Here is a 25,505-nt window from a genome sequence, read left to right on the forward strand (position 1 = left end):
GCAGTATTTTTTTAAAATCACATTATTATCACTACCAATTTCATCAGAAAAATCTTTAAATACTGGAAAAGCTGTCAAACTCATAATGAATACGTTTTCCAAAATTCTCATTTTTGCTTGAAAGCTCAATTTTTATCATTAGAAACAAACACTGTCAGTTTCCTTCATCCATTTTCAAGAAAATTACTGCCAAGTTTTTAAGTCTGAATAACTGTGGTTTGTTAGTTATTCTTTCAAATAAGAACAAAAAAAAAATGGCTAGGTCATCTTGCAACTAGAGTAATCCTAGAAGTGCTTTTCCTCAAGGCACCCATATTTTAGTAAGTAGCAAAAGTGCTTTACTAAAGCATGCTTCCCATTTCATCATAGAGAATATTAAGAAGGTGTATATTCACTGGTCCAGATTGAATAAAATTAATACTTTTTATTGCATCAACAAGGTTTTTGTAATTAAGTTTTAAATTTTAATTCCAGTATAGTTAACATGGCGTGTTACAATAGCTTCAGATGTACGTTACAGTGATGCAACAATTCCATACGTGACCCTGTGCTCATCACAGTAGCTGCACTCTTAGTCCCCATCACCTATTTCACCCGTCCCTCCGTCCACCTCGCCTCTGGGAACCATCAGTTTGTTCTCTATAGTTAAGAGTCTGTTTCTTGGTTTCTCTCTTTTTTCCTTGTTTCTTTTGTTTCTTAAATTCCACATTATGAGTGAAATCACATGGTATTTGTCCCCCTTTGACTTATTTTGCTTAGCATAATACTATTCAGTTCTATCCATGTTGTTGCAAAGGGCAAGATTTCATTCTTTATGGATGAAAAATGATCCATTACACACACACACACACACACACACCCCTTTATCCATTCATCTATGGGTGGATACCTGGGCTGCTTCCACAATTTGGCTGTTGTAAATAATGCTGCAGTAAACATAAGGGTGCACGTATCCCTTTGAATTAGTGTTTTTGTATTTTTTGGGTAAATACCCAGTAATGCAATTATTAGGTATATGGTAATTCTGTTTTTAATTTTTTAAAAAAGATTTTATCTATTTATTTGATGGGGGGGGAGCAGAGGGAGAGGGAGAAGCAGGCTCCTTGCTTAGCAGGGAGCCCGACGTAGGGCTCGATCCCAGGATCATGACCTGAGCCGACGGCAGCCACACAACCAACTGAGCCACCCAGGTGCCCCCTATTTTTAATTTTTTGAGGAACCTGTGTACTGTTTTCCACAGAGGCTGCATCAGTTTGCATTCCCACCAACAGTGCACAAGGATTCCTTTTTCTCTACATCTTTGCCAACACTTATTGTCTCTTGTGTTTTTGATTTTTGCTATTCTGACAAGAGTGAGATGATATCTTCTTGTGGTTTCGATCTGCATTTCCCTGATGATGAGTGATGGTGAGCATTTTTTCATGTGTCTGTTGGACATCTGGATGTCTTCTTTGAAGAAATGTCTGTTCGTGTCTTCTGCCCATTTTTAAATTGGATTATGTGTTTTTTGGCTGTTGAGTTGTGTCAGTGCTTTATCTACTTTGAATACCAAGTCTTTATCAGATATGCCCTTTTATCACGGGTACCGTAAGTGAAACTGGCTTTTTATTTTTTTTTTTAACTGAGACTCTGATGAATACAGTGATTACTAGAGTACTTGGTGCCACTGCCTTGAGTCATACCAAGGCAGCAGTGCTTTTCTTCACCCACTGTTGCTTTTGTACTTCCCGTGCCAATGTCTACTCTGTGGAAAGGGCAAGTAACACCTTTGTGTCATTATAAAAATAGTTTTGACCTCACAGACTCTGTGAAAGGGCCTCAGAGACCCTTGGTGTTCAAGAACCATGTTTTAAGAACTGCTTCCCAGATACACTGTCTGCTGTCTTGTTGGGCCAGGTGGAAGTGGTTCCGGGTTGCTGAGAGTGAGGTCTTCCTGATGAAGACCCAGCACTGGGGCAGAGCACGGAAGAAAGTGAAGATGTGGAATCGGGGGGAGGGAGCAGTGGACAAACCTCAGGCATTTGCCTGCTTGTGGACTGAGGTCCTTGATCTAGCCAACAAAGAGTCCTTGTCTTCAGGGGCTCTGAATTCATAGCACATTTTTGTTAGATTTAATTTGACTTGTGATTCAGGCATGAAGAGAGCATGGGTTGACATCTGTCTCCTGAGCAGGGCCCAAGATCTGTGGTGAAAATGCCACAGGATTTTAACCCCTCCTATCACGCGTTGTTGCTACAATTCACCAAACACGTGATGACCACTAGAAGTGTGTCACTGTGTCCCCTCCCTTGCCTGGCTTCGGTATGCTCAAAGGACGAATCTGTGAGGAGAAATGAAAGAAATAGTGTTAGGCCTTCTGCATTTTGAGGGGTCTGTTCGGTAAGTCATCCCAGAGATGACTGAAGGCCTTGGCTCCTCACTCCTCGGATAGCTATTTAAGTACCAGTCTCTCTTGAACTGCAATGTATTTTGGTCTTCCTAAAGGAACAGAAGCCTTGAAAGAATGAGTTCTTACTGATGACCAAGAGATGTGTCTCGTACTGAAGCCAGAACGAGTCAAGTCAGGCATTAGGAATATTTCTGAAAGATGTCATTTATGAAGAATTATATTGTGGAGCCTTCCTCTCTCGAATGTAGTGAAGGTCTTCTCCTTTTTTTTTTTTTTTTAGGAGCGTGATTAAAAATGCATTTCTCATTTAAGGTGTGGTGTTTCAATGAGTTATTCTTTGGGGATTTTATTAGCCCTTTGCTTCTATGTCAGGGTTCTTTTTTTGGTACAGCAAAATATATACATGAAAAGTAAAAGAGTCATCTGGCTGTTTTCTGTGGTTTGTGCCAAAACATCTGGATATTTGGAAACATCTGGAAAAGCAACTGAAGTTTTCACAAGGGTGATTAGTATGAAGTGGATGAAACCTCTGGCTCATAATCAGATTATTTACCAGTTCAGCTTCGATAGAAATGTTTTATTAATTTATGAGGAAGGAGGGTTGACTAGATTGTAGAATACATTCAGTTGTTTAGCTCTCCGTCATTTTCAGTGGAGTGAGAGATAAGGTCGTTGAGTTTCCGAATGTTTCAATTCAGTGAATGTTTCCGCCCTTAAATCCCGGGAGACAGGAGAGCCAACAGTAGGTCTGAGTGGTCTGCTTCTGTCCCAGCAGCCGTTTGGTGTCAGTGGATGAAACGTCTAGTTACCTTAGGAACACAGGAGCGTTAGACCCCTGCAAGCACACGACGCCCCAGCAAAGTGGGTTTTTTGGTCAGGCCATCATGGCGTCAGATAATCCTCAGGCTTCTGGTGTTCCCAGTGGAAGGTAAAAAAAAGTGCTTTCCACCTAGGACTATGTAATAACTGTTTACTTCATGCGGCCCTGAGAAGAAAACGAACTTTTGTTCCCGGGCAGCCCCCCAAGAAGGGTCGTCTAATCAGTCATAATAGACTGTGCCTCTAAAAAACGGTGCCTTCCTGCAGGGAGCCCTGCGGATCACAGGGGCCTATTGTGAGAAGAGAAAAAGAAAGTATTGAAGCAGGCACCCGGCAACAGGGCAAGAAGGAAACACTTAAGCAAGGGGCCTTTAATTTTTATATAACTAACCCAGAAGCATAGTTTATAGCCACCTCATAAGAGTCAGGCCTCAGTCTGGCTGCAGACTTTGTGTGGTGCCCTGGGAGCTGTTGCTGGGGAAGCCAAAGACGGTCATTGACCTTGAAGGGGGACGGAGAGGTGGCTGAAGGCCGGCCGTCTGTTGTTCATTGCAACATCTGGCTAGCAAGAATACTCTTTGTTACAGGCTTTTGTAAAACCATCTTTTCTCCACTATGGGCCTTAAGGGAAATTATCCCCTCACCCCTGCTCACCCTCAGAGACACTGTAAACCACGGCCTCCTTTGCATCCAGGGCCCCAGATTTATCCAAATGGTTTGGGACACTGTTCAGAAATGTCTTTCACAGATGTTGCAGAACAGAGTTGAGTCGTTTTTTGGCAGGAGTTGCGCTTTTGCTTCAGTTCTCCTTGAAGTGGAAATGTATCTTGCTTGTGCCGGGCGTGGCCATTTTATCTGGGCAAGGCCGGACTGATGGGCGTTACAAGCACCAGGCCGCCAGATGCTGTGAGACAGTGCTCTGGCCCTTACGCACGGTACGCAGGCTTGCGTAGCGGAGCGCCTCTCTACACTGGGTTTGTGTTGAGCTGCCAGGTTGGTCAGTTCCGGGATATCGTGTTATCTTGCTGTGCCTAGATTAGAATTTTAGAACTTCAAGATATCAAGTGAGGGTTTTTTGTTTTTGTTTTTTCAAACTTTTATTAGCAGTGAAAACCTTCAATGAAACTTTTTTCAATGAAATCCTATCAAGCAACTCAGTAAAGCAGAGTTGGATAAAAGAGGACAGAAGTCCCAAGATCCTTTCCTATTTGTGTTTTTCCTTTCCCTGCCAAGCTCCCCACCTTTGGAACCCCCAGAGTGGTCCTCTGTAACGCTTATGGCTTCCTAAAAGAAGCCTTGAAAACACGCTGTATAACCTATGGCTCTGAAATTAATGGATGTGGAAATTGAAGTCCAGAGATTCCAGGGACAACCATGCTGTCCAGGCTCCCAGCAGGGTAGTGGCAGAGCTGTGCCCCCCCATATGATGCAGGTTTCCTGTTCAGTCATATTTCTGCCCTCAGATCCCCTCATCCCCATCAGTGTTAGAGGTTCAAGGTGCAAAGAGGCCTGGACGTCAGGCAGGACCTCAGGGATGGGTGGGCGTTCAGTAAACTGAAGTCTGGGGTCCAGGATCCCAGCCCGAGGGTTTTTGCTTTATACAGTGTTAATCGGGGCCAGTGCATTTATTCACATGACACTGACGTATAAATGAAGATGCCTCTTAGGTTTCCTGCGGAGTACATGGCTTTCCGGAGCATATACTTTTCTTTTCCTGCTGTTTGGCTTAATTTCTGGCAGCGCTGGCTGTTAGTAGCAGAAACCCAATTCCTGTTGGAGTATTCCCGTGTACAAAGCCTCCTCGGCAGTCTACTCGGTTGGCCTTTCTGTGGCCGCGTTCTCTTAAATTTGCTCCCCACCCACCTACTTCAGTGGCTGCTTGTCCCTGATCCAGGAAACTGGTGTAAAGCTAGCGGGGGAAGGGAAGTACCATGGATTATATGAAAGGCAAGAAATGACCTGCTTCAGTTGCCACAGAACGGTTTTTTTTTTACTTTCCGAAGTTTTCCGATGTTGCCTGGCCTTTGTTGGCAGATGGAAATTATGTGCAGCAATATGTAATATTCAGTAATACGTACGTGCAGATACACTCCTGGCTCCTCTGTATGTTTTGATGAAGTCCTTGAGTGCAACCCCACCAAGGCCCATCAATGTGTGGATTCTGAACGTAACTGAGAATCGGTGTCCTGTTTCTTGTATCCTCACCATTTTCTGAAGCCAGGTCAGTTTCAAAGGAGAGAAGCGTCACGTTCAGCCATGGCTGTTCTATTTGAACCAAGTGTGTGGGGTGGTCCAGATGTGAGCAGTATGAGCTGAGACTGCTTTCCTTTGATGCTGAACACAACTTTACCAGCTTCCCCCAAACATATCTTCCCATTTCCTGTGGGATTACAGTATACACTTGTTTAATGATTCCTAAAGTAATGTAGAAACAAATGTGAATCTGGTTTGCATGCTTCCTTTCCTTCAGAAATAAAGGGGGGCCTCTGGAATCCCTGCCTTTCCTAGGGAACAGTGTCAGAGAATGCCACCCTGTGCTCGTTAGTTGAGATTGGCAGGAGAGCTGTTCCCTTAAACCTTTACAGAGAGGGATGTGGTGGAGCTGATGGCAGAGGCCCTTCTGGTTCTCACAGGGGGTAAGGAGAGCGGTCAGTCACTTTCTTTCAGAGTTCCCCCAAACTGGCATCTCTGTTGGCAACACATCATTTTGTGCATTTGGATTCTTTTCACCAAGTCCATCACAGCTGTGAATTAGAAGATTTTTAAGTATTTTTTTTTTAAAGATTTTATTTATTTATTCGACAGAGATAGAGACAGCCAGTGAGAGAGGGAACACAAGCAGGGGGAATGGGAGAGGAAGAAGCAGGCTCATAGCGGAGGAGCCTGATGTGGGGCTCGATCCCATAACGCCGGGATCACGCCCTGAGCTGAAGGCAGACGCTTAACCGCTGTGCCACCCAGGCGCCCCTCAAGTATTATTTTTAACGATTAAAGCTATTTTTCTATTTCATACCAGAGATGTTCTTAGCAGGGATTTGTCTGTTGACAGGATGCCCTCTAAAGAAATGCATGTATCTATCAGGGTGGCATGTGATTTTTGGGATCTTTACCCAGCATGAAATTAACCTAATATTGCTTGTTCTAGATTTGATACCACCTTTTTTTTTTTTTTTATTAACAGGCTGTGAATAGTTGGTTTTTGTGCTGTCCACATGCGCTTTCCGCAGCCATATAAACTCCCTTTTTTTAATGCCTCTCTGATTATTTGAGAGTTACCTTATTATTTATTGTACCTCTGCAGGGACAGTGGGTCAGTCCTGCTGCATTCCCGTGATACCCAGTTACGGTAACTGTATCTCCTTATCTGTTATTAAGTTGGAGATTGAGTGAGTTGGAGAGTTAATGATCTAGTTATCTGGTTTATGATTGGTAGTCAGAAAGGTTGGGGTTGAATCTGCTAGTCTATATTATTGAAGCTACTGGTTCAGCAGCCACAGGTACTTGTTAAAAGCACAGATTCCTAGTTCCACTGTGGAGATTCTCATTCAGTATGTCTTGATTTAGACTCTAGGAACCTGCTGTTTTTAGAAGTTCCATGGAAGATTCTGATCCAAGCACATCAGGTATGTGCCTGGTGTAATGATTGTGGTTTTTAACAATAACGTTTTTCATCTCTGTTGGTGTTGCAGATAATTCTGGAATGCTTTAAATTATCGTCTGACATTTATCTGCACATTCTAGGCTATGCTGGAGGAGGAACATCAGCCAGGCTGGCAGCTGGGGACCTGATTCTAGCTTCTGTATTGACCTTTCATCCAGTTACAGTTGTTCGCTTTGTCTAGGTTTCAGTCTCATTCATAAATTGAGGGCACCAGGTACTTTCCAGAGTCTTGACATTCTTTCATTTGAAGGGTTTTGCCCGCCTAGGAATTGTACTCCTCATCACTGTTCATTGATGGCTGTTGCTTCTTCTAGTTCATTCATTGGGTGCCTGGCGGCTCAACGGAACATTAATCACTGCTTCCGGTAGCGGGTAGCTGTTCGCAGATCCAGGGCGGCTTCTCTTCCTTTCTCCTGCCACTACCAACCTCCTAAAACAGATGGAAGTAAACCATTCCCCTGGGAAAACAAGTGCCTATGTTGGGGCTTCTCTTAAAATTCAGGTCGTAATTCTGATCCTTTCCATGTCCAACCTTGGCAGTTTTCACCCACTGGGCTCTTTTCACAGGCTAGGGACTTTTATGCCTCTGGGCACAAGATGTGGCTGATGTCGTAGTCTCGGGAACTGGGCTTGGAATGCCTCACCTCCCCGCCCCCCAACAAACCTTTTGCTTCCAGGAACTTGCTGCCTCTTCTCCAAGAGGGGCTGGCTGAGGACAGGGACGAACAAAGTAGCCCTTTAAATCTCTGGTTCTCTGTCTTTGTGGAGTTGCATCAAAATGGTCTGTGGTGCTTTTAAAATTGTGCATGTGCGCGTCACCCAGCCCTGCCTGGTCCTCTTGAACCAGGCTCTCTCAGGCGGGATTGGACATGTGTGTTTTTTAAAGGCTTGACTTTGAACGCTCCGTTTGGAGCCTCCTTCCCTTCCTCTCGCCTAGGTCCATGCACTGTTTTTTCTGTAATTATTTTTTGTTAAGGCAGGTATAAATAAATGGAGAGTTGTTATCAGAATACAGGGTGTTCTGCACCTAGTGAGAACATTAAGCTGCTTTGAGACCTAGATGGCCCTCCGAGGCTGGAGGCTTAACATTCCCAGGACACAATTGAGGCACAGGAACCATCACTGAAGCCTTACTCCTGGCGCCTGTCTCCTGATGGTTCTACTGATGGTCTACTGATGGACTGATGCTTCTTCTTTCATCAACGTGATAGAGTGGGAAAGTCAGTCATCCTTTCATCAAAGTGTCTTTTCACATAATTACTCATTTGTCCTTTTTTCAGTGTAATTCAACAAATATTATTGAGAACTTACAACATGCTAAGCATTGTTCTAGATGCTGAAAATAGAGTAGTGAACAAAACAGACAAAATTGCTGTCCTCTTGAATCTTTCTCTTCATCAAAATATATATTTATATGGGATTTAACATGACAGAACTAAGTGGCTGCATTATAGCATTATGATGAAATGTCATTTTAGAGGAATTCTTCAGGAACAACCTATGTATTGCTAAGATGACGAATAGAACTGGAAAATTGAGTCAAGCATGTGAAACCCGGATTAAATTCAAAATGTTAAGACCAAAGACTGTGTCTTACTCATACTGCATGTAGCTCATGGGTGTTCAGGTACATACTTTCTAAAGGCAAAAAGAATAATCCAGTGGGTTCCCAAAAAAGGTAGCCAAGGTCACCGGCAGAACTAAAGTTTATCCTCTGATTTTGGGAATAAGTCTCCAGAGAGTTTTTATTTGTTACAGATCTTTCTTCGACTCTGTGTTTTTAACTCCTGTGTAGACCCTGGAGTTCACTGTAATTTATCTGCCTCTTTCACCTGTTTGATGAAAGCATTAATTTGAGGTGACTGTTTCAGGCCTCAGGGGTGCTACTTCGTAAATTACTGCAAATTTCTGTTCTTGCCTTGAATGGGTTGATATAGCTTCCCAAGTGTCTACTGTAATAGTAGATACTTTGCTGCTATGGTGTCTCCTTCTGTGTTGTGGTTTATGCACTAAAATAATTTGATTTAAATATAATAGGAATGTTTTCAAACTGCTTTCAAGGAATTTAAATACTAAACTGTCCAAATCTTTTAGCATGCCTGTTTTAAAAGTGCTTTTGTAGGGGCACCTGTGTGGCTCAGTTGTTAAGCATCTGTCTTTGGCTCAGGGTGTGATCCCAGCATCCTGGGATCGAGCCCCACATCAGGGTCCTCTGCTGGGAGCCTGCTTCTTCCTCTCCCAGTCCCCCTGCTTGTGTTCCCTCTCTCGCTGGCTGTCTCTCTCTCTGTCAAATAAATAAATAAAATCTTTACAAAAATAAAAATAAAAGTGCTTTTCTAAAAAGGAAAATGGGGTGGGGGAAGGGGTTGTTTTTCTTTTTTTAAACCATAACATCCTGGGATTCTGAATGCAGGCTAAAAAAATGATGGGCTGCAAAGATAACCATAAAAGAAAGACACATTTGATAGAGTTCTCAGTAAATCAAGGGAACATTTAAAAGAAACTGAGGGCCTGGCTCAAGTTGGTATTTATGAGTTAACCAACTCAGAAGTAAATAGTGTGTGAGAGAGGCAATAAAAAGCTATTCTGGAAATAATTATTAATGCTAAAATTCCTGCATCTAATTTTAGAATGCCTATGCTTGGAATTTCATATGCGTGATGAAAATGTGTATTTCAGGTTTGTGGGGAAAAACAGCGCTTTGAGAAGTTGATGGAACATTTCAGGAATGAAGACAATAACATAGATTTTATGGTGAGTTATTCCAGTACTACATTACATATTCAATAAGGCAAACTCCGTTTCTGCACTTTTTTCCTAAATCCATTTATAGTTATATATTTATAATTTATTAACTAAAATTTAGTTATATATCATATGTGTGTATGTCTGTGCATATAAATGTTACAAACGACAGAAAATTGACTATAGTATGCTATAGATTCAGTCTAGAGTGTTCCTCACACTCTGTATTTTCCCCTTGCAGGGGAAATTGGTGTTTCTTTCCAGTTTTATCCCTTACATGCATGCTTATTGTAAAGGCCCAAAGTACTAATTATTTATAGCAAATAAAGGGTGAAGCCATGCATTTGGGGAAAGGACGTTAACTCCTGGTACAGATTCCTGCAGTTGCCAGCTTTTGTGGTCAGTAAGGCTGCATAAGGATCCTGAAGGTAGAAACCGAGAATCTTGACCATTTTGTCTTTTGCACACCCCAGCCAGTGGCTTTCTCCAGACTACACTCTCAAAGACTAAAGTGCATTGGTTTGTAGAACTGACTGTATGCATTCCCCAAATTACTATACAACAGTGATTTCCACCCACGCCCCCCCTTCCCCACCACCCTTGCTCTCTTTCCCACTCTGGTGACTCGGTGAGGGCATCATCATACTGCAGAGCTCCTTAGCATGGTAGTTCCCATGCAGGAACATGCGGTTCAGTGGCAGCACTGCCCTCTCCGGGCTTGACCAGCAAAAGGAGTTTGAGCACTGCTGAATTCATAGACTTAAATCTTAATCTTAGATTGAAGATAGAAATCTACCCTAGAGAATTTCTGAGACGGACGACCCGTGAGAGCACCCAGATCTGCAGGCTTTCTCGGACCCAGTCCATCTGACCCAGGCAACTTCTGAGCCCAGGAAATCTCACGGGGCCTTCATCTCTCAGCTCACGTCTAGCTTGGAGCCGGTACCCGGCTCAGTTCTTACGTAGTCCGGTCTTCTCAAACCTATGCAAGGGTGCCAGGCACAGTTTCCATTTGAATTGCTTCAGTGACTGTAAACCATGAAACATTGCTTTGTAGATTTCTAACCCTTTTATGTGAAAAATTTTTCTGGGTCCTTAAATTTTCTATGCATCCTAGCCCTCGACCCCTTCCAAATTCCATGAGAATGGTGCAGTCCTTTATAGAGAAGCTTTTCTGTTCCATCAGAGCCTGTTATTTGCTGTTTAAAAAGGCAAACAATGTGAAACAAGGAGTACGTTTACATTGGCTTTTTAATTTTGTTGTTAGGATTTTTTGGAGTGTTGAAGGCCCGTGTTGGCATGAATGATAAGTACGTGAAGAAGCCATGCGTGGCTCACTTTACCGGTTTCTTTCCTCTGCCTTCAAAGAGGAAACTTCTTTGTCCCCAAAGGGTGAGGTGGCAAACTGGAGGCTTCCAGGCCGAAGCCCACCTACAGGCTCGTGAGTTGAGTCAGATGGTGATGTCCCTCCCTAAAAAATTTGGAAATGGTGCATAAAAATACAGATGTCTAATTTTTTTTTTAAGTAAAAATTGTGGCTAACATGAGGCTCCTGGGCTTGCAGAGTATCAGCCGCTGAAGCCAAGTTGCTCTTATTTTTAGTCTGAAGATCCCCCTTCCGGTTTGCCGTGGTCCACGCCATTCCTTGCTGTGTTACACGTGACCCACCTTGGTCATTATCACCCCTTGGGAATCTCCCTACCATTTGAGTTTCTGCTGAAATTATCATTGTACAATGAAGCCCATCAAAATGCCCGCACTGTTTACAAGGGAGAGTATATTTCTTGCCATTTATTTATACACACATGCAGCGAGGAAGCTTATTTCGGAGCTGCTAGTCTACAGGGTCCTGTGCTCGATTCCTCTGCTGCCTAGTAGAGAGTTGCCTCTCAGGCATATCTTAAAACTCAACAGATATTCAGAAGAGAAATGGAAAGATGCCAGAATTGAACCATATTTTCCTCCAGAAAATGAGGCTCTTCTTAAACTGTCCTTGGGCCTGCAGTTCAGTTGTACAAGCTCCTGAACAACTTATTCCTCATAAAATATAAATTTTTCTAACATAGCATAAGAACTTTTTCTGTATTTTTTTGTGGACAAAAACAACAAACAAAACAAAACAAAACCAAGCAAACAAAAAACCTGACAAAATCTTTAGCTCATTTAACCACAGAACCTGAAATCATTTTTTAGTAAATTGCAAAAGAGTCTCCTTGTAAGCTAGAGAGTTGACCTGTCTTCCAGAGATATCTAATGTATGACTTACACTCAAAGGAGAACTTAACTTGATAGGAACACTTGGGAAAAAAAAAAAGGTAAAAGGAACTGGGTTTGGAGGAGAGAGGAAGGAAGGCAGTTTTCAGAGTAAATGTGAATCTGGATCCCTCATTCATTTCACCTCCTTGCAGAGACCATGTTTACCCATAGAGGGAAAACATTAGTAAGATACTTTCACCATAAATGTCACTATTAAGAGCAAAAGAGGGGCACCTGGCTAGCTCAGTTGGTACAGCATGCAACTCCTGATCTTGGAGTTATAAGTTGGAGCCCCATGCTGGGGGTAGAGATTACTTAAGAGCAGAATCTTGGAAAAAACAAAACAAAACAAAAAAACGGCAAAATAGATCTATTCAACTTTGTTTTGTTCTTTACCAAACCAGGAACTGGTTTTCTCTGTGGCAGCTCTCGGGGCCACGATGCAGTTATGGAGAGAAAGCAGTAAATCCAAGGCTTTTGTGGAATAGAAACCAGTTGATTGTTTAAAATGGAAAGTTGGGGCAGAGATCCTGTTACGATCTTGTTGGTATAGTAGGGCCCACAGTGAAATTTTAGAAGAGATTATCCTGTGGTACGATGATAGGAGATTTTTTAAATGTTCTTTTTTATAAGATTGTTCACATTTTCTATGATACGCCTGGGATACCTTACACTGTTTGTTCTGTATACCCGTAAGACTTTTTAGAAAGTTTTGCTGAGAGGTGATTAACGTAACATGTAACTTCCCGCGTTGAAAGTAGACAATTCAGCATATTTTTTGCATATTTGCAGAGTTGTGCAGCCATCTCTGCGGTCTACTTGAGAACACTTTGTCACCCCAGAAAGAATCCTCATCAGTAGCCGCTGCCCGTTTTCCCATCCCCAGTCCTAGGCAGCTTCTGATCTTTCTATCTCCACAGATGTGCCCGTTCTGGGTATTGGATCTGAACGGCATCGTAATCTATGTGGCCTGTTAGGACGATTTGTTTCACGTAGCACGGTGTTCGAGCTCATCCACACTGTCGGATGCGTCAGTACTTCGTCCCATAACAGTCCACTGTATGGAGATAGCACATTATTTTAATCCCTCAGCTGATGGACAGTGATGATTTTATCCCCATGTCGGGTTGTGAATAATGCTTTAGGAACATTTGTGTGTGAGTTTCTATACGGGCCTGCGTTTTCTTGTCCCGCGGGCGCGTACCGAGGAGCAGGATTGCTGGGTCCTATGGAAACTCTGTTTTTAACATTTAATGGAACCGCCAGACGTTTCAAAGCGGCTGCGCCGCTTTTCATCCCAAGTGGATGCGGGTTCCACGGCGTCACCTCCTTGCAGCACTTGCATTATGATTATCGTCATCCTAGTGGATGAGGAGTGGCCTCTTACGGTGGTATCTTTATGACTTTTGAATTAAAAAGAAACGATAAAATGTTGGTAAAGACCCAGCGAAGTGAAGAGAAGGAGACGGGTAAGTGCGTTTAGATGTGTGACATTGAAAGCATCCGCCCGTGATTAAACTGAGAAAACCGGTTTGGAGCCCTGTAACCCGTTGGCAATTTCATTGCAGGTGGCGTCTATGCAGTTCATTAACATCGTAGTCCATTCAGTAGAGGACATGAATTTCAGAGTTCACCTCCAGTACGAGTTTACCAAGTTAGGCCTGGATGAATACTTGGATGTAAGTAGAGCTGTGGCCTTTGGCTCCAATGTAAGACTTACTTTGCCTGCCTTCAGATACCCTTCCGCAGTGGCTAACGAGCGCTTGAAGCTCTAAGTGGTTGGGTACTATAGCGCTGGTTAAAGGGAACCTATCTAAGTGATGAAATCGGCCAGAGATACTGGATTCTTGCAGACCTCCTGGGCCCTCGGGCTGTCTTCTGCCAGCTTAGTCCTGGAGCCAGACGACCCCTGTAGCCTTGCCGCAGCTTTCCTCCGCTTTTGAGCTCGGTCTGCGTCCAGTCTCGTTGCACCCTTCATCCGGACTCTTGGGCAATCCACGTTTTTGATTACTTTAGGGACCCCAGCTGGGCAGGGGAAATCAAACCAAGACTGCTAGAGAGTGATGAATAAATGCTTAGAGCATAAAAAAATAATGAGGAAATGGACACTAGAGACTTCCTCGTGTAGCGGTTACATTCTTTTTAACGCCTTTGTGGCTTTGGTTGTTGCACGTTTAAGTTCATGGGAGCAGGAGGTCTAAAGTTTCTCTTTCTTTGGCTCCCCTGCAGAAGAGCTCAGCCAGTTCCCTGTAGTTCTTCACCTAAGAAATAGCAAGTTGATGTGCAAATCGTAAATGGACTTGAGTAGCTGTGTGTGCACAGGACGCCCCCATGTCCTTCGCTTCTTGAGTGGTTTTGTTTTCCCTTCTGTACAGCAGTGGTCCACTTGAGTTTGAAAGGCCACTAGCGAGAGGGCAAGAATTGTTAACCTCAATTTCCAGTCTGTTTCTAGCCACGGAGAAGATAGAAGTGCTTCCCTTGGACCTCTCCAGAGTTCAGCTGCCCGTCTTTGTTGGGGGGATGTCAGGGAATTACAGTGTATTGTGAGGCCGAGTCCTAGCATCCGTCACTCTCTGAGCTCGTGACCTGGCTTAGCATACCAGCTGGGCTGCCCTTGGAGAGATTGGCCTAACGTTGTCTAAGGACTGTATGCAGGGAGAGGCCTGATGGATTTCCACTGAAGAGTTGCTTGATTTCTTACTTAAATAATCGCTAATATCTTTGACAGAATAGGTATTGAAAAGTTTTACCTGCTCTGAGTTCAAGGTTTCTCCCCCCTCTTTGCCTGCCTGCTCTGACAGTGGCCGGGTTTGAGCACACGCTGGGTGTGTAGGTCGGTAACGGTGTTGTGGGTTCAGTTTTGTGATGGTCGTGCAGAGCCTCTTCAGGCTGCAGGCTGCGATGGCGAGAGGAACACATCAGGGAGTGCCCATTACTCATCATGTACTTGGTGAGAAAACCTGCCTCACTGCTGCTTTATTTTCCTTTCTAGGCTTTGCCCTTCTTCAGGTGTCTTTTTTAGCTTGTTCTCCTAAACTAAGACGGAACGTGCGGTCTTAAGGACAAGCTAAGTTACGGAATTTCCGATTAGACCTAGGAGCAAATCTATCTCCCTGAGAGTTTATGTAGAGCATAATTCCTCTGAAAATTTTAAAAACTTAAAATTTTTTTCCAAAACTCTGTGTTTCTTTAACTTCTTGGTCTGTTGGTTCTGGACCCTGATAGAGGTGGTTAGAAGATTAGTATTATAAGCATATAATAGGTAAATGCTTCATTGGTTTACAAAAACCCAGACTTGTAAGTAGCCATTGATTTGTTCCCTATATGTTTATTGGTGTCCTCCATATGCTGGATTATTCTAGCTACTCATCCTTTCCCCCAGGCGAAGTCAGGACTTACCTTACTTGTAAGGAAGATTCACAGATTTTTTTGATCTCTAATTTCACCTTAAAGCTGGTTGACTTCCTTTGGGACGCTGGGCCTGCAATGCAGGGAGTAGAGGAAAGCTTCCTGATCTGTGCTTTGGGGAGCCCTGAGCTCCGTATACGGGGGCGGTATCTTGGGGAAGTTATCATGGAGGGTGGATTCTAGCAATTTATTGATAAGCCCCGGGGCTGATATGCTGTATCCATGTCTTCCCTACCTCCTGCCTAACCCTCTTCCTCAGTGGAACTACCTTCTTTACGCAGGCAGATTACGCCTACTCTAACCTCTTCTGCACACAGATGCTTCTCAAATTTATGTTACTGGGACCGTTGCTCCCGTCTGAAGCTGCTTTTAATTTTTCTATTGTCTGATTTCACCTGTATCAAAATGTTTTGGTTTGGAATATGTCGATATGGGGAATATATCTATAGGAAGGATCAGGGAGGAAATGTGTGTATATCTGGGAGAGGGTATTCGCCAGAAACTGATCTGCTGGTAGCTTCTTCGTCGCACACTCTGAACACTCTGTAGTTCTCTTGAGGAGGCCGAGACATCAAACCGTCTCTTGGAAAAGACCAGAGTATTTGGAACAAACAAAACCGTGTAGGCTGCCGTACCCTTATGTTCTCTTTCCGCGGCTGCGCTAACGCCGCCTTCTCTTGCGCTTTGGTGTCTAGAAACTGAAGCACACGGAGAGCGACAAGCTGCAGGTGCAGATTCAAGCTTACCTGGACAACGTGTTCGATGTGGGGGCTCTGCTGGAGGATGCTGAAACCAAGAATGCGGCCTTGGAGAGAGTGGAAGAGCTGGAAGAAAACATTTCTCATGTAACTACATCTCGCAAAAGGAGACACTGTTTGTGTATAACTGGGTGCCAGGCAGAATAAGTGTTAGCTGTCATGGCGGTCAGTGAAAGGGTTTGGAGTGGAGGGATGTAAGCTGCGGCTGGAGATAGGGAGCCATCAAAAGCCACTTGGGGTTCTTTCAAAGAAAGCATGTTTGTTACTTAAAACCGAGGGAATCTGTCGCCTTGCCTTATTCGCTCATGTGCTCGGTTTCTGCTGAGCCCAGATGTCCTAGCCATCCTAGTTACAGACAGGCCCCCAAGAGTGAGGTGATTGGCACTATGTAGGGGGGAAATGTCACTTGAATATGTGAATTTGGGCTGAGGTGTAGAAGTCCTATTCTATTCCTATTCTTCTGAATAGAAATAATTTTCTACCACATGTGCTCACACAGGCCCATGGAAGATGGGTTCTAGCAACGAAAATAAGCGCTAGGGCTAATAGACTGTTACTTGTGTCTTCCCCGCCTCTCACCTGGCCCTCTCCCTCAGTGCGACTACCGTGACTAGCCAGGCAAGATACCGCCCACACCAGCCTCTGTGGGAGTTTGGTGTGATGTGTCAGTAAGTTATATTTCACTCAGAGTCTGGGGAATATAAGTCACGCTCTAACCAGTGTGTCCACACAAGCCCGTGGACAGGGTGATCTTGTGTCTTCATGATGCCTGTCTGCACAGTCTTGCCTTGTGCTTACGGAAGTTCTCAAAAGATTCTTTTCAACAATAGGCATTTTCAAGGAAATTAGTGAGCATTCCCTTATGTCCTCTTCTTCAAGTTGTCCTCTCAGTATAACATCAACTCCATTTCAGGGCAGGGGCTCATTTTTCTTGAGGGATTTTTCTTTCCACAGACTAAGTTGAATTTGAGTCTGAAGGCCTTCAGAGGCTGTTCATGTGTTCATCCATTAAGCAGATATTTGAATATTGCAGGAATGAACAGAAAAATGGTGCTTCTTAGAGACCCCAGCATTGTGAGGACCAAATTCTTTTGTTGAATTCTGCTTGACAGTGTCCTTTGTTGTAAATGAATAGTCTCTTTTTTGGAGCAATATCGTTTTCCCCCATTTGAATGGTCACTTATTTTCCTCCACATTTTCTTAGTTGAGAGTATCAAACGTGCTTGACATCCTTCACCTTCGTCCATCGCTCTGAAAACGGGCATCTTCTTGGCTGTGGTTAAGCCAAGTTGGTGAGCCAACTCTCCCCCCCCACACTGTAAGTCCTGCAGTGACGTGGTTGGCCCCCACTTAGGAAGGGCACTTACCAGCCCAGTGTTTCTTACCTTAAGAGAGTTGACTCAAATTCTGAACCTGATCGGCATTTTCCTCTCCACCCTTCCTCCTCACCTTGCCTTCCTGGTTTTCTTTACTTGTGATCTCTTCTTCCCTTGTGATCGTTTTCAGTGAAATCCGACGTTGCTCACTTTCGGAGCCTTGTGGGAAAAGTAACTATTGAAAACATGGCTCACCCCGTCTTCCTCTGGAAGCCTTAGCCAGCGTTGCAGGACCATATTCAGATAGCCCACTTTTGTAGCAGGCCACCTGTTTATTTGAACTGCCCCTCCAAATGACTTTTATTAGTTGGGTAGTTTGGGTCAAAACCAGCAGTACTGTTTTCTCAGCTGGTTTTTAGTCATAACAGAACCAAGTTTTGTGGACTAATGATTTTCAAAAGCTTTTGCCTAATGGCCTTTTCTTTGGGCAGGAAAGGTCACCTTCCCTTCTTGCCTTACCTGCTGTCCCCCACGCTTGCCAGCTACTGCAGAAACAGAGGGAGAGGCACTGTGTAGGTCAAAACACTAAGGAGCTGATGTATGGGTTTTATTAAGGATCGTGTGTAGATTATTATTTCCCATTAGAAACAAATATGTATTCAGAATCCTATTAGAAATATTCACATTTCCAGAAAACAGCTTGTGGAACACATGCAGGACCCTGATGGGCCCCGAATGGCTTTTGAGCTCCACTTTCTGAGAACTGAGGACCTGAGCACAATGCTCGTGTGTTGTGACCCAGGTTCCCTTTTAAAACTTTACAGTTGTCTGAAAAACTGCAAGACACGGAAAATGAAGCCATGTCCAAGATCGTGGAACTGGAAAAGCAGCTCATGCAGAGGAACAAGGAGCTGGATGTTGTTCGAGTAAGTGTGCTGCTGATCGCTGGTCCAGATGGGCATTGCAGGCAAGGTGCGCCGGCTTTAGCCCTAGTAGATCGTGGGTACATTCATGTCAGAGGAATGCGTTGATGCAACATATTCGTTGGAACCGTTTCAGAAGTGATACTCAGATGAAAAGTGCACATAACTAGGGTATGTATACATGTGTATGTAATGAAATGTCGGGGGCTCGGTCCTTCCTTACCACAGGTTTTGAGAGCAACGATATTTTCCCATCTGGACGAGTCCGAGTAGATTCAGTGGATCACCCATTTGCTCGGAAATAAAAACACGGCATGGATTTAATTCATGCCACTTATTTATTTTTATTAGGACTTGGACTTCTTTGTATTTTGTTTGCTTTGCTTCTACTTGAAACCAGATTTGGTGGTTGCCATGGAAATGGTGAAATCAACACAGGGGAGACCTAATGGCATTCACCAAAAAAATTAAAAAAAAAAAAAGGAAGAAAGAAAGAAGGCAAAGCAAAACCAATCCATTTTATTAACAGATAATCCCAGCTATTTTATTTGGCCTTAGCATTGTTTTACCTTACGTGTCAGGTATTTATGGAGTGCTATCCGAGTGCTCAGAACTGTACAGAACATAAAATCACCCAAACGCTTGGAGGGCTTTCAGGCACACGGCTTGCCTTTACACCATCCTTGATGAAACGGCACATTTTATGCGATGCCTATCATGTCTGTGTGTGTTGCTTGATATTCTGACATGTCCTGCAGTTAACTCTAGGAAATTTATTTTTTGGCACGACATCGAGACAAAGTTGTAGCATATGGACTCAATTCAAGTCAGACTCTCAGATTATTAATAATAGACAGGGTGTGAAGAATGTTTCCCTGCCTGCTGGAGGTTTGTGGTGAGAGATCACATGTACAAGACCCAGCAAGTAAGTTCCATTAAAATCCTTTCATTGGAACCTCGGTGGGCCCCTAATAAAAGGAATGGGGACGGCCTTTAATTTGAAAATTGTAACTTTTTTGTTTTCTTCTAAAAATCTAGACAGAGCTAAGTAATCAGTAGAGGGAAGCATTGGCCTGTTCTGTTAACTGCATACCAAAAGGAAAGTGTTACAAAGATTGCTGTCCTAAGCTTGGTCAAGGGGGCGTTGTGAAGGCCAGAGAACCCCATTCAAGAACAATCAGCCCCTGGTTATTCATGAGTGGATTATTCCGTGCTTTGCAGATTTTTAATCCCAGTCTGACTTCTGTCCACATCTGACTTAGGGCCTTTTGTCTACTGTTAGCTGATATGTGTCTTGGAGTTACAAATGAATTTTAAAATAAATAAAAGGAAAACATGCTGCCCCACCCGATACCCTCAGGGTATTCCAGAGTCAGCTATAAAATTATTCTTGGGTCATCTCTCCCTTGTTCCTCTCCACCTGCTGGGAATATTGAGTTAGGTGCACTTCTTAGTGGAAAGAACTATATTGACAGCAACAATTGCTAGAATATATTGCATGCATTATCAATAAACAATTGATAATGAATGGGACTTTATAGCATCTGGCTGAGTTCCATAGGAATCCTATGTATGTATGAGTTTTCTCCCTCTCTCCTTCCCTCTCTCTGTCTTTCTCTCTCTCCTTCCTTCCTTCCTCTTCTTTTCTTTGTTTTCCTTTTTTTCCTTCTCTTTCTTTTCTCTCTTAATTCCTTGATCCTCAATTTGCCAATCCGATGCTAAAAGGTATGAATGTTATGTGAAGATAAACTCTTAACTGTGGGCTCTTTTTGCAGGAAATCTACAAAGATGCAAACACCCAGGTTCACACATTAAGGAAAATGGTCAAAGAAAAAGAAGAGGCCATTCAAAGACAGTCTACCCTGGAAAAAAAGATTCATGAACTGGAGAAACAAGGGACCATTAAGATTCAGAAGAAGGGGGATGGGGACATTGCTATTCTGCCAGTCGTGGCTTCTGGCACATTGTCCACGGGGTCAGAAGCGGCAGTGGGTAACTTTGTGGGACCAGTAACGGGGGTCGCCCCCTCGGGACCCCTGCCCCCCCCTCCGCCCCCACTACCTCCATCGTCAGACACACCTGAAGCAGGTAAGAAGCCTCAGTGGGAGAACTGGGAGAGTATCAGGATATTTGTATTTCTTCTTTTGTCCACTGTCCGTTTATGATCTTTGCCTGCTTTTGTTGGCCGGTCCTTTTTCTGATTTTAAAAACTTTTTGCATTTTGAGATTAAGGTTCTAAAGCTGAAGCTTTCACATATGTTGCAGTATATTCTTTATTTGCCGGTGAGGAGATTTTCTAGTCTTTGAAAAAAATTCCTGTCCTTTTTGGTGTTTTGTTTTTTGGATATTTTATGTGAACGTGACATCCTGCAGGTGAAACCATTCCCCTGTTTTCAAAGGCAATTTGTGTTTTCTCTTTTGCTAGTGCAAAATGGTCCGGTAACGCCACCCATGCCACCACCGCCCCCACCCCCCACCCCCTCCCCCACCTCCTCCTCCACCGCCTCCTCCCCCGCCTCTCCCAGGCCCTGCAGCTGAGACTGTGCCGGCTCCTCCTTTACCACCCCCTCCTCCTCCCTCTGCACCCCCGCTGCCTGGGACGTCCTCACCCACAGTGGTTTTCAACTCAGGATTAGCAGGTAAGAGCACAGAACTCAGACCCAGGTACCCGTGTAAGAAATACTCATTTGTGTTACCTCCGGAGGCTTTAAAGCCTTTTCGAAAGTCCCGGTCTCCTGCAAGTCCAGGTGCCTCCTCTTAATCCAAGAGCATTGCTGCTAATGGAGCAGGAAAGGGGAAGATATGCACAGGAGGAGTTTTTTTCTGGGTAGCTCATAGCTCTCTCTCTCTAGCAGGGAGTTTGGATTTTGCAGACTTCCTACCTTCCACTCTGCCCACCTGGAAAAGGGACGAGAGACAAGTTAGATTCTTAGGGATCAGTGCATTTTCATGGATCCATCGAGCACTTGTGAGCATCTGTACCAGTCGGAGCTCTGACACGCGGTGCTCTGGTTTTGGAAGGTATTTGCGGTGTCATTTGCAAAAGGGGAGAATGCCTTTCTGTGTGATTGCCCGATGTAGGCTTCGAGGCATCTCTGCTGTGCATCTGAAGACCTCAGAATTCACTATACGACTGAACCTTCAAGGGAAGCGTTGCCAACAGCGGGGTCGCCATGCCTGGAAACGCTTCTGAGTTGTGCACGCTGCCCCCTGCTCACCAGCACAGAGTGCGGTATCCCCCTGCACCAGAAATAAAACAGAGTGTGTTGGGGGGCTAGAGGAAGAGAGGGGTTCTAATGCCGTGAAATAGAAGTTCTGATGTTTTGACTCATGGAAGTGACTTTTTACTCCTTTCAAAAATACCACAAGCTGTTCTCCCGTCATGGAGCATTTCCCTGGCATTTTGAGTTGCTCTGAGCTTTGCCGTGCCATCTCTGACATCACATAATTCTACTTCTTCCCGCACTTCAGTCCCTGTAGAGGTCTCTTATTTCCGACGAAGAACTACCACTCTGATGGGTGCGGTATTCTCAGAGCCTTCTGTCCCACGTCTCGATGACCGTCTTAGCTGTGAGAGGTTTTCCCGACTGCCCGCTCCATCCCCCAGAGTGTCCCACCTGCAGCTGTACTGACCAGTTACTAGGACTAATTCATCCTTGTGACCGAAGCCCTTTGGGGCACCAGAAAGCCACCCTGAGCAACCTTGTTCCACACTGAATCTGTGGTGTTTCCTTCCATCCCAACTTCCATAAACTTGTCAAAGAAACAAACCAGAGGCCTGTTGAAAGTGCTCACAGTAATCCAGTGATTTGGTTCTACTGTTCAAGGTCACCCCCATCTACTACTTTCTTCTAGAACTTGTATTGCTTCCTAGGGACAAAATTAGAAGGTGTGTCATCGTGGACCTGTTGGATTTTAGGATGTGAACCAAAAATCTCTTAACAAGCCCCAGGAATCCCTTCCATCGACAGGCTGCTCTCAGCCCCTGAGCGTGAACACCTGTAGTTGCCGTGTGCGCCTGGCTCACGGATGAGGCTTCCATCGTAGCGTCCTGAGAGCGCTCACCGTGGCACGTGGCTGCTGCGGTGGCTCTGGTCGGGTACCACTTCCTTTCTCTTTGGCAAAACCTAACGCAACGGAGCCTCCACTTCCATTCCCCCGAGCTCTCACCTAGAACTCCGAACTGCCTTGGCGTGAGGCCGAGATGTGCAGGTCCCGGGCTCCCCTCGGAGTCTTGTCCTCTCTGGACTCTTCCCACAACTTAGTTTTAAAACCTTGCCGGCTTCTTGATTGCCTCGGCTCTACCGTGTGGAACTCTCTGTTCAGCTGATGACCCACTGCTGCCTTCAGGGCTGCTACAGCTGGGGGTTGTCCCCTTTGTGTGTGTGTGGGACTTGACTTCTCTTTGGTGCCGTAAGTGTCCGTTACACGATGACAAGATATTCTGTTTTATAAGATCGTTACGTAGCACATTTTGTGAGATGTGTTGCCAGTGTGTGGGCTAACTTTCTCCCTGGAATTAAGAGACCAGAGTCAGGATGTCCCAGTAGAGGTGGAGGACGGAGCTGCGATGATAGGCCAAGGGCTCCTGAACCCAGAAGCCTGTGACATGGCTAGGTCCTCGGATCCATGGGCAGCAGGATGGCCTATCTTTTCAGTAGGCGATGAGCAGGTGTGTTCGTGGTGGCCGAGACGGGGGGCCTGAATGACGTCCTCTAATTTTATCTAGTTAAGTTTTCTTTGCATTTTATAGAGAAAATATACAGCATGGAATGTACATTTGAAGTGTTAGGCTTCCTCACATCTGTGATAGAGCAGTCTGGCTCCCATTTCCCTCTTCGGTCGTCTGTGGCAGACAGCGGGACAGTCTGTAACCTTGGCTGTCTCTTTGGGAGAAGGTGCTTTGAAAGTTCACAGTGAGAATTTGCACTTGGCTGATGATTTCTTTAAAACATGGCCCATATCTTATGGAATACCTAGCACAGTTCAATATAGCTGTTTGGGACCACGATAATGAAATCACTTTTTCCCCTCTTCTAAGAAGGATTACTCTTTAAAACAAAATAATAAGTGAGTCTTCAAGGCAGGCCCGAATGGAAATGAATTTTTGGCTCTGTGCTGCCTTGTGAAATGTGTCCAAGAAGCATGAAATTCTCTGCTAAGAGTGCGTGAACTGCTGAGCGGCTTGACTCTAACCATATCTAATTTTTTTTTTTTTTTGTATTTTCTTTGTTCTTTCTGCTTCCACAAAAGATGGGCCAATCAAGCTTTTCTGTAGGTTGCTCCTCACTGAGTGTGTTGAGTGTTTGCCATGTGTTCCTGTTGGTCACACTGTGCCTTGACATCTTTTCACTCCATCTTACATTGAACCATTGCATTTTGACCCTGTGTGTGTGGGAAGTCTCGCTGTTGGCTGACTGTTGGTCCAGTTTTGCCCACACATTTTAGTAAAAGAGATAATGGCTCTGTAAGCAGGCAGCCTGAATTTCATATGCCATATTCCTCTCCCCCTGAGAGAAAAAGAGTGTTTTTTTCTCTTAGTTTAATGGTCATAACTGATTCTAAGGCCTCAGCTCTAGAAGGATTTTCAATTTATTCTGGGGGAGAAAGGGTAGTTGCTCCACAGAACAAGAACAAGCTGTTAGGTGCTGCTTTTCCAGGCCCTTCCCGCTGGTCTCCAGTTCTCTCCACGCAACACACTCCCGCCCACACAGAGCCACTGCCTTTTTCCTGAACACTGTGGGCACGGTGTCTGTCATGGTCACCTGCAGGCCCCTTCTGTAACCCATCTCCCATTCCCCAGTGGGAGTTAGGACAGCCTTCCAGATTTTTTTTTTTTTTTTTTTGCCTGTGTTCTGATCTCAGGCTTATTCTTAATTTTGCTGACAAGTTAAAAGTAGGGCAGCTGCAGATGGAATGACTTTCAGTGCGTGTCCTGAGGCCTGTGGTGTCCATGGATGGATGGCGGAACCAAATGGCACGGACCCGCCAGCTCAGATTGTGGAAAGATCCCTGCACAGCTTTTCCCTGCTCCCCTTCTCCCTCCATATTGCTCACATGCCAGGCTAGAGAAAGGTCTGTTCCTTTGTCCCATGGAGGACATGGGCTTTCCTGGGAAGTGTAGACCAAAAGGAAGTGTGGCGAGCAATCCAGCACTGTCGGGTGGTGGGGCCTATGGTGTCGGAGTGATGGTAGAAAGGCCTCGTTTGGCAAAAGCTGTGTTTCTGTGTTCCTGCATGCTTTTGTGTGGATTTATCAGATGACATTCCTGCTGTGTCTGTGGCCTTCGTAACTCTGGAGGAATGGCAGGCAGCCAGGGAAGAGCCCAGTGTGCCTTGGGTTTATTTTGTTTTGCATTGCACCTCTCCCTCCCTTCCTAATGATGGCAAGGAGCGGGGCTCCCAAGTCGTGTGGCGAGCAGCCCAGGACAGACTTAAGAAAGTACGTATACACAGGTAGATGGTTTGGGAAGGCTTCTTTATGATGTGTAATTAATTCATGGAATTTTTAATGAATTTCCTTTTTTGAGCTCATTTCCCCACAGTAAGAGGAGTTGACAATGCCTCACCCGACCCCTCAAAGATAGATATCCCTTCCTCTCTATTAAGAGGTTTTCTGTGTTTTTAATGGGTTCATGGGTGCCTTCTAGTCTCATGTAGCTGATTCTTGGGGAGAACTTGCTCTTTAAAGAGAGGGGGAAGGGACTGTGGCCATTCTCAAAAAGCAATACTAACCCTGATTTCTGAGTACCCCTTCTGTCATCTGAAGTATTTTCTATTTTGAGCTGTCCGTGGCCCTTGGTCTGGTTGGAATAACTCAGCGTCAGTATAATCCCCATTGTCAAAATTGTCCATGAGAATGTATTGCGCTAGCAGAAAGCCAGCCTTCCTGATGTCGCATTCCTGGTGGTTTAGACAGCCACTGCCTTCAGTCTCTGATCATCTTTTAAGATTGGTTTGGAAATAGGTGTTCTAGAACCAAGAATTTACTATTTCACAATCGGACACACTCGCCAGTGTCACAGAGTAGTTGTCGTCTCTGCTATCTAATAACATTATTTATAATTTTTGCTCCCCAATACTTTGTCTTAAGCATTGTCCTAACATTGCGATTGTAATGCAGCACTCCATTTGCCTGCATTAAAAAAAAAAAAAAATCAACCCCTGTCCCTTAGACAACTTTACCATAATGTTGCATCAGTCAACCAAATGATGACCTCCAGTTGCTCTA

The 25,505-nt window shown here is 44.5% G+C and overlaps 1 protein-coding gene across 1 annotated transcript in view; it reads left to right on the forward strand.

The window, feature by feature from the left end:
- The window catches only part of FMNL2 (formin like 2), a 296,810-nt gene that overhangs the window by 251,234 nt on the left and 20,071 nt on the right, over window positions 1-25,505 (forward strand). The window contains 7 exon segments of the mRNA XM_045781864.2: window positions 9,549-9,623; window positions 13,439-13,549; window positions 15,974-16,123; window positions 18,177-18,278; window positions 20,051-20,363; window positions 20,701-20,744; window positions 20,746-20,914. Of these exon segments, the coding sequence (XP_045637820.2) occupies window positions 9,549-9,623; window positions 13,439-13,549; window positions 15,974-16,123; window positions 18,177-18,278; window positions 20,051-20,363; window positions 20,701-20,744; window positions 20,746-20,914 (964 nt within the window).

The sequence above is a fragment of the Ursus americanus genome, chromosome 1 (genome assembly GCF_024610735.1).
Source record: "Ursus americanus isolate L20-20 chromosome 1, mUrsAme1.1.p, whole genome shotgun sequence".
NCBI lineage: Eukaryota > Metazoa > Chordata > Mammalia > Carnivora > Ursidae > Ursus > Ursus americanus.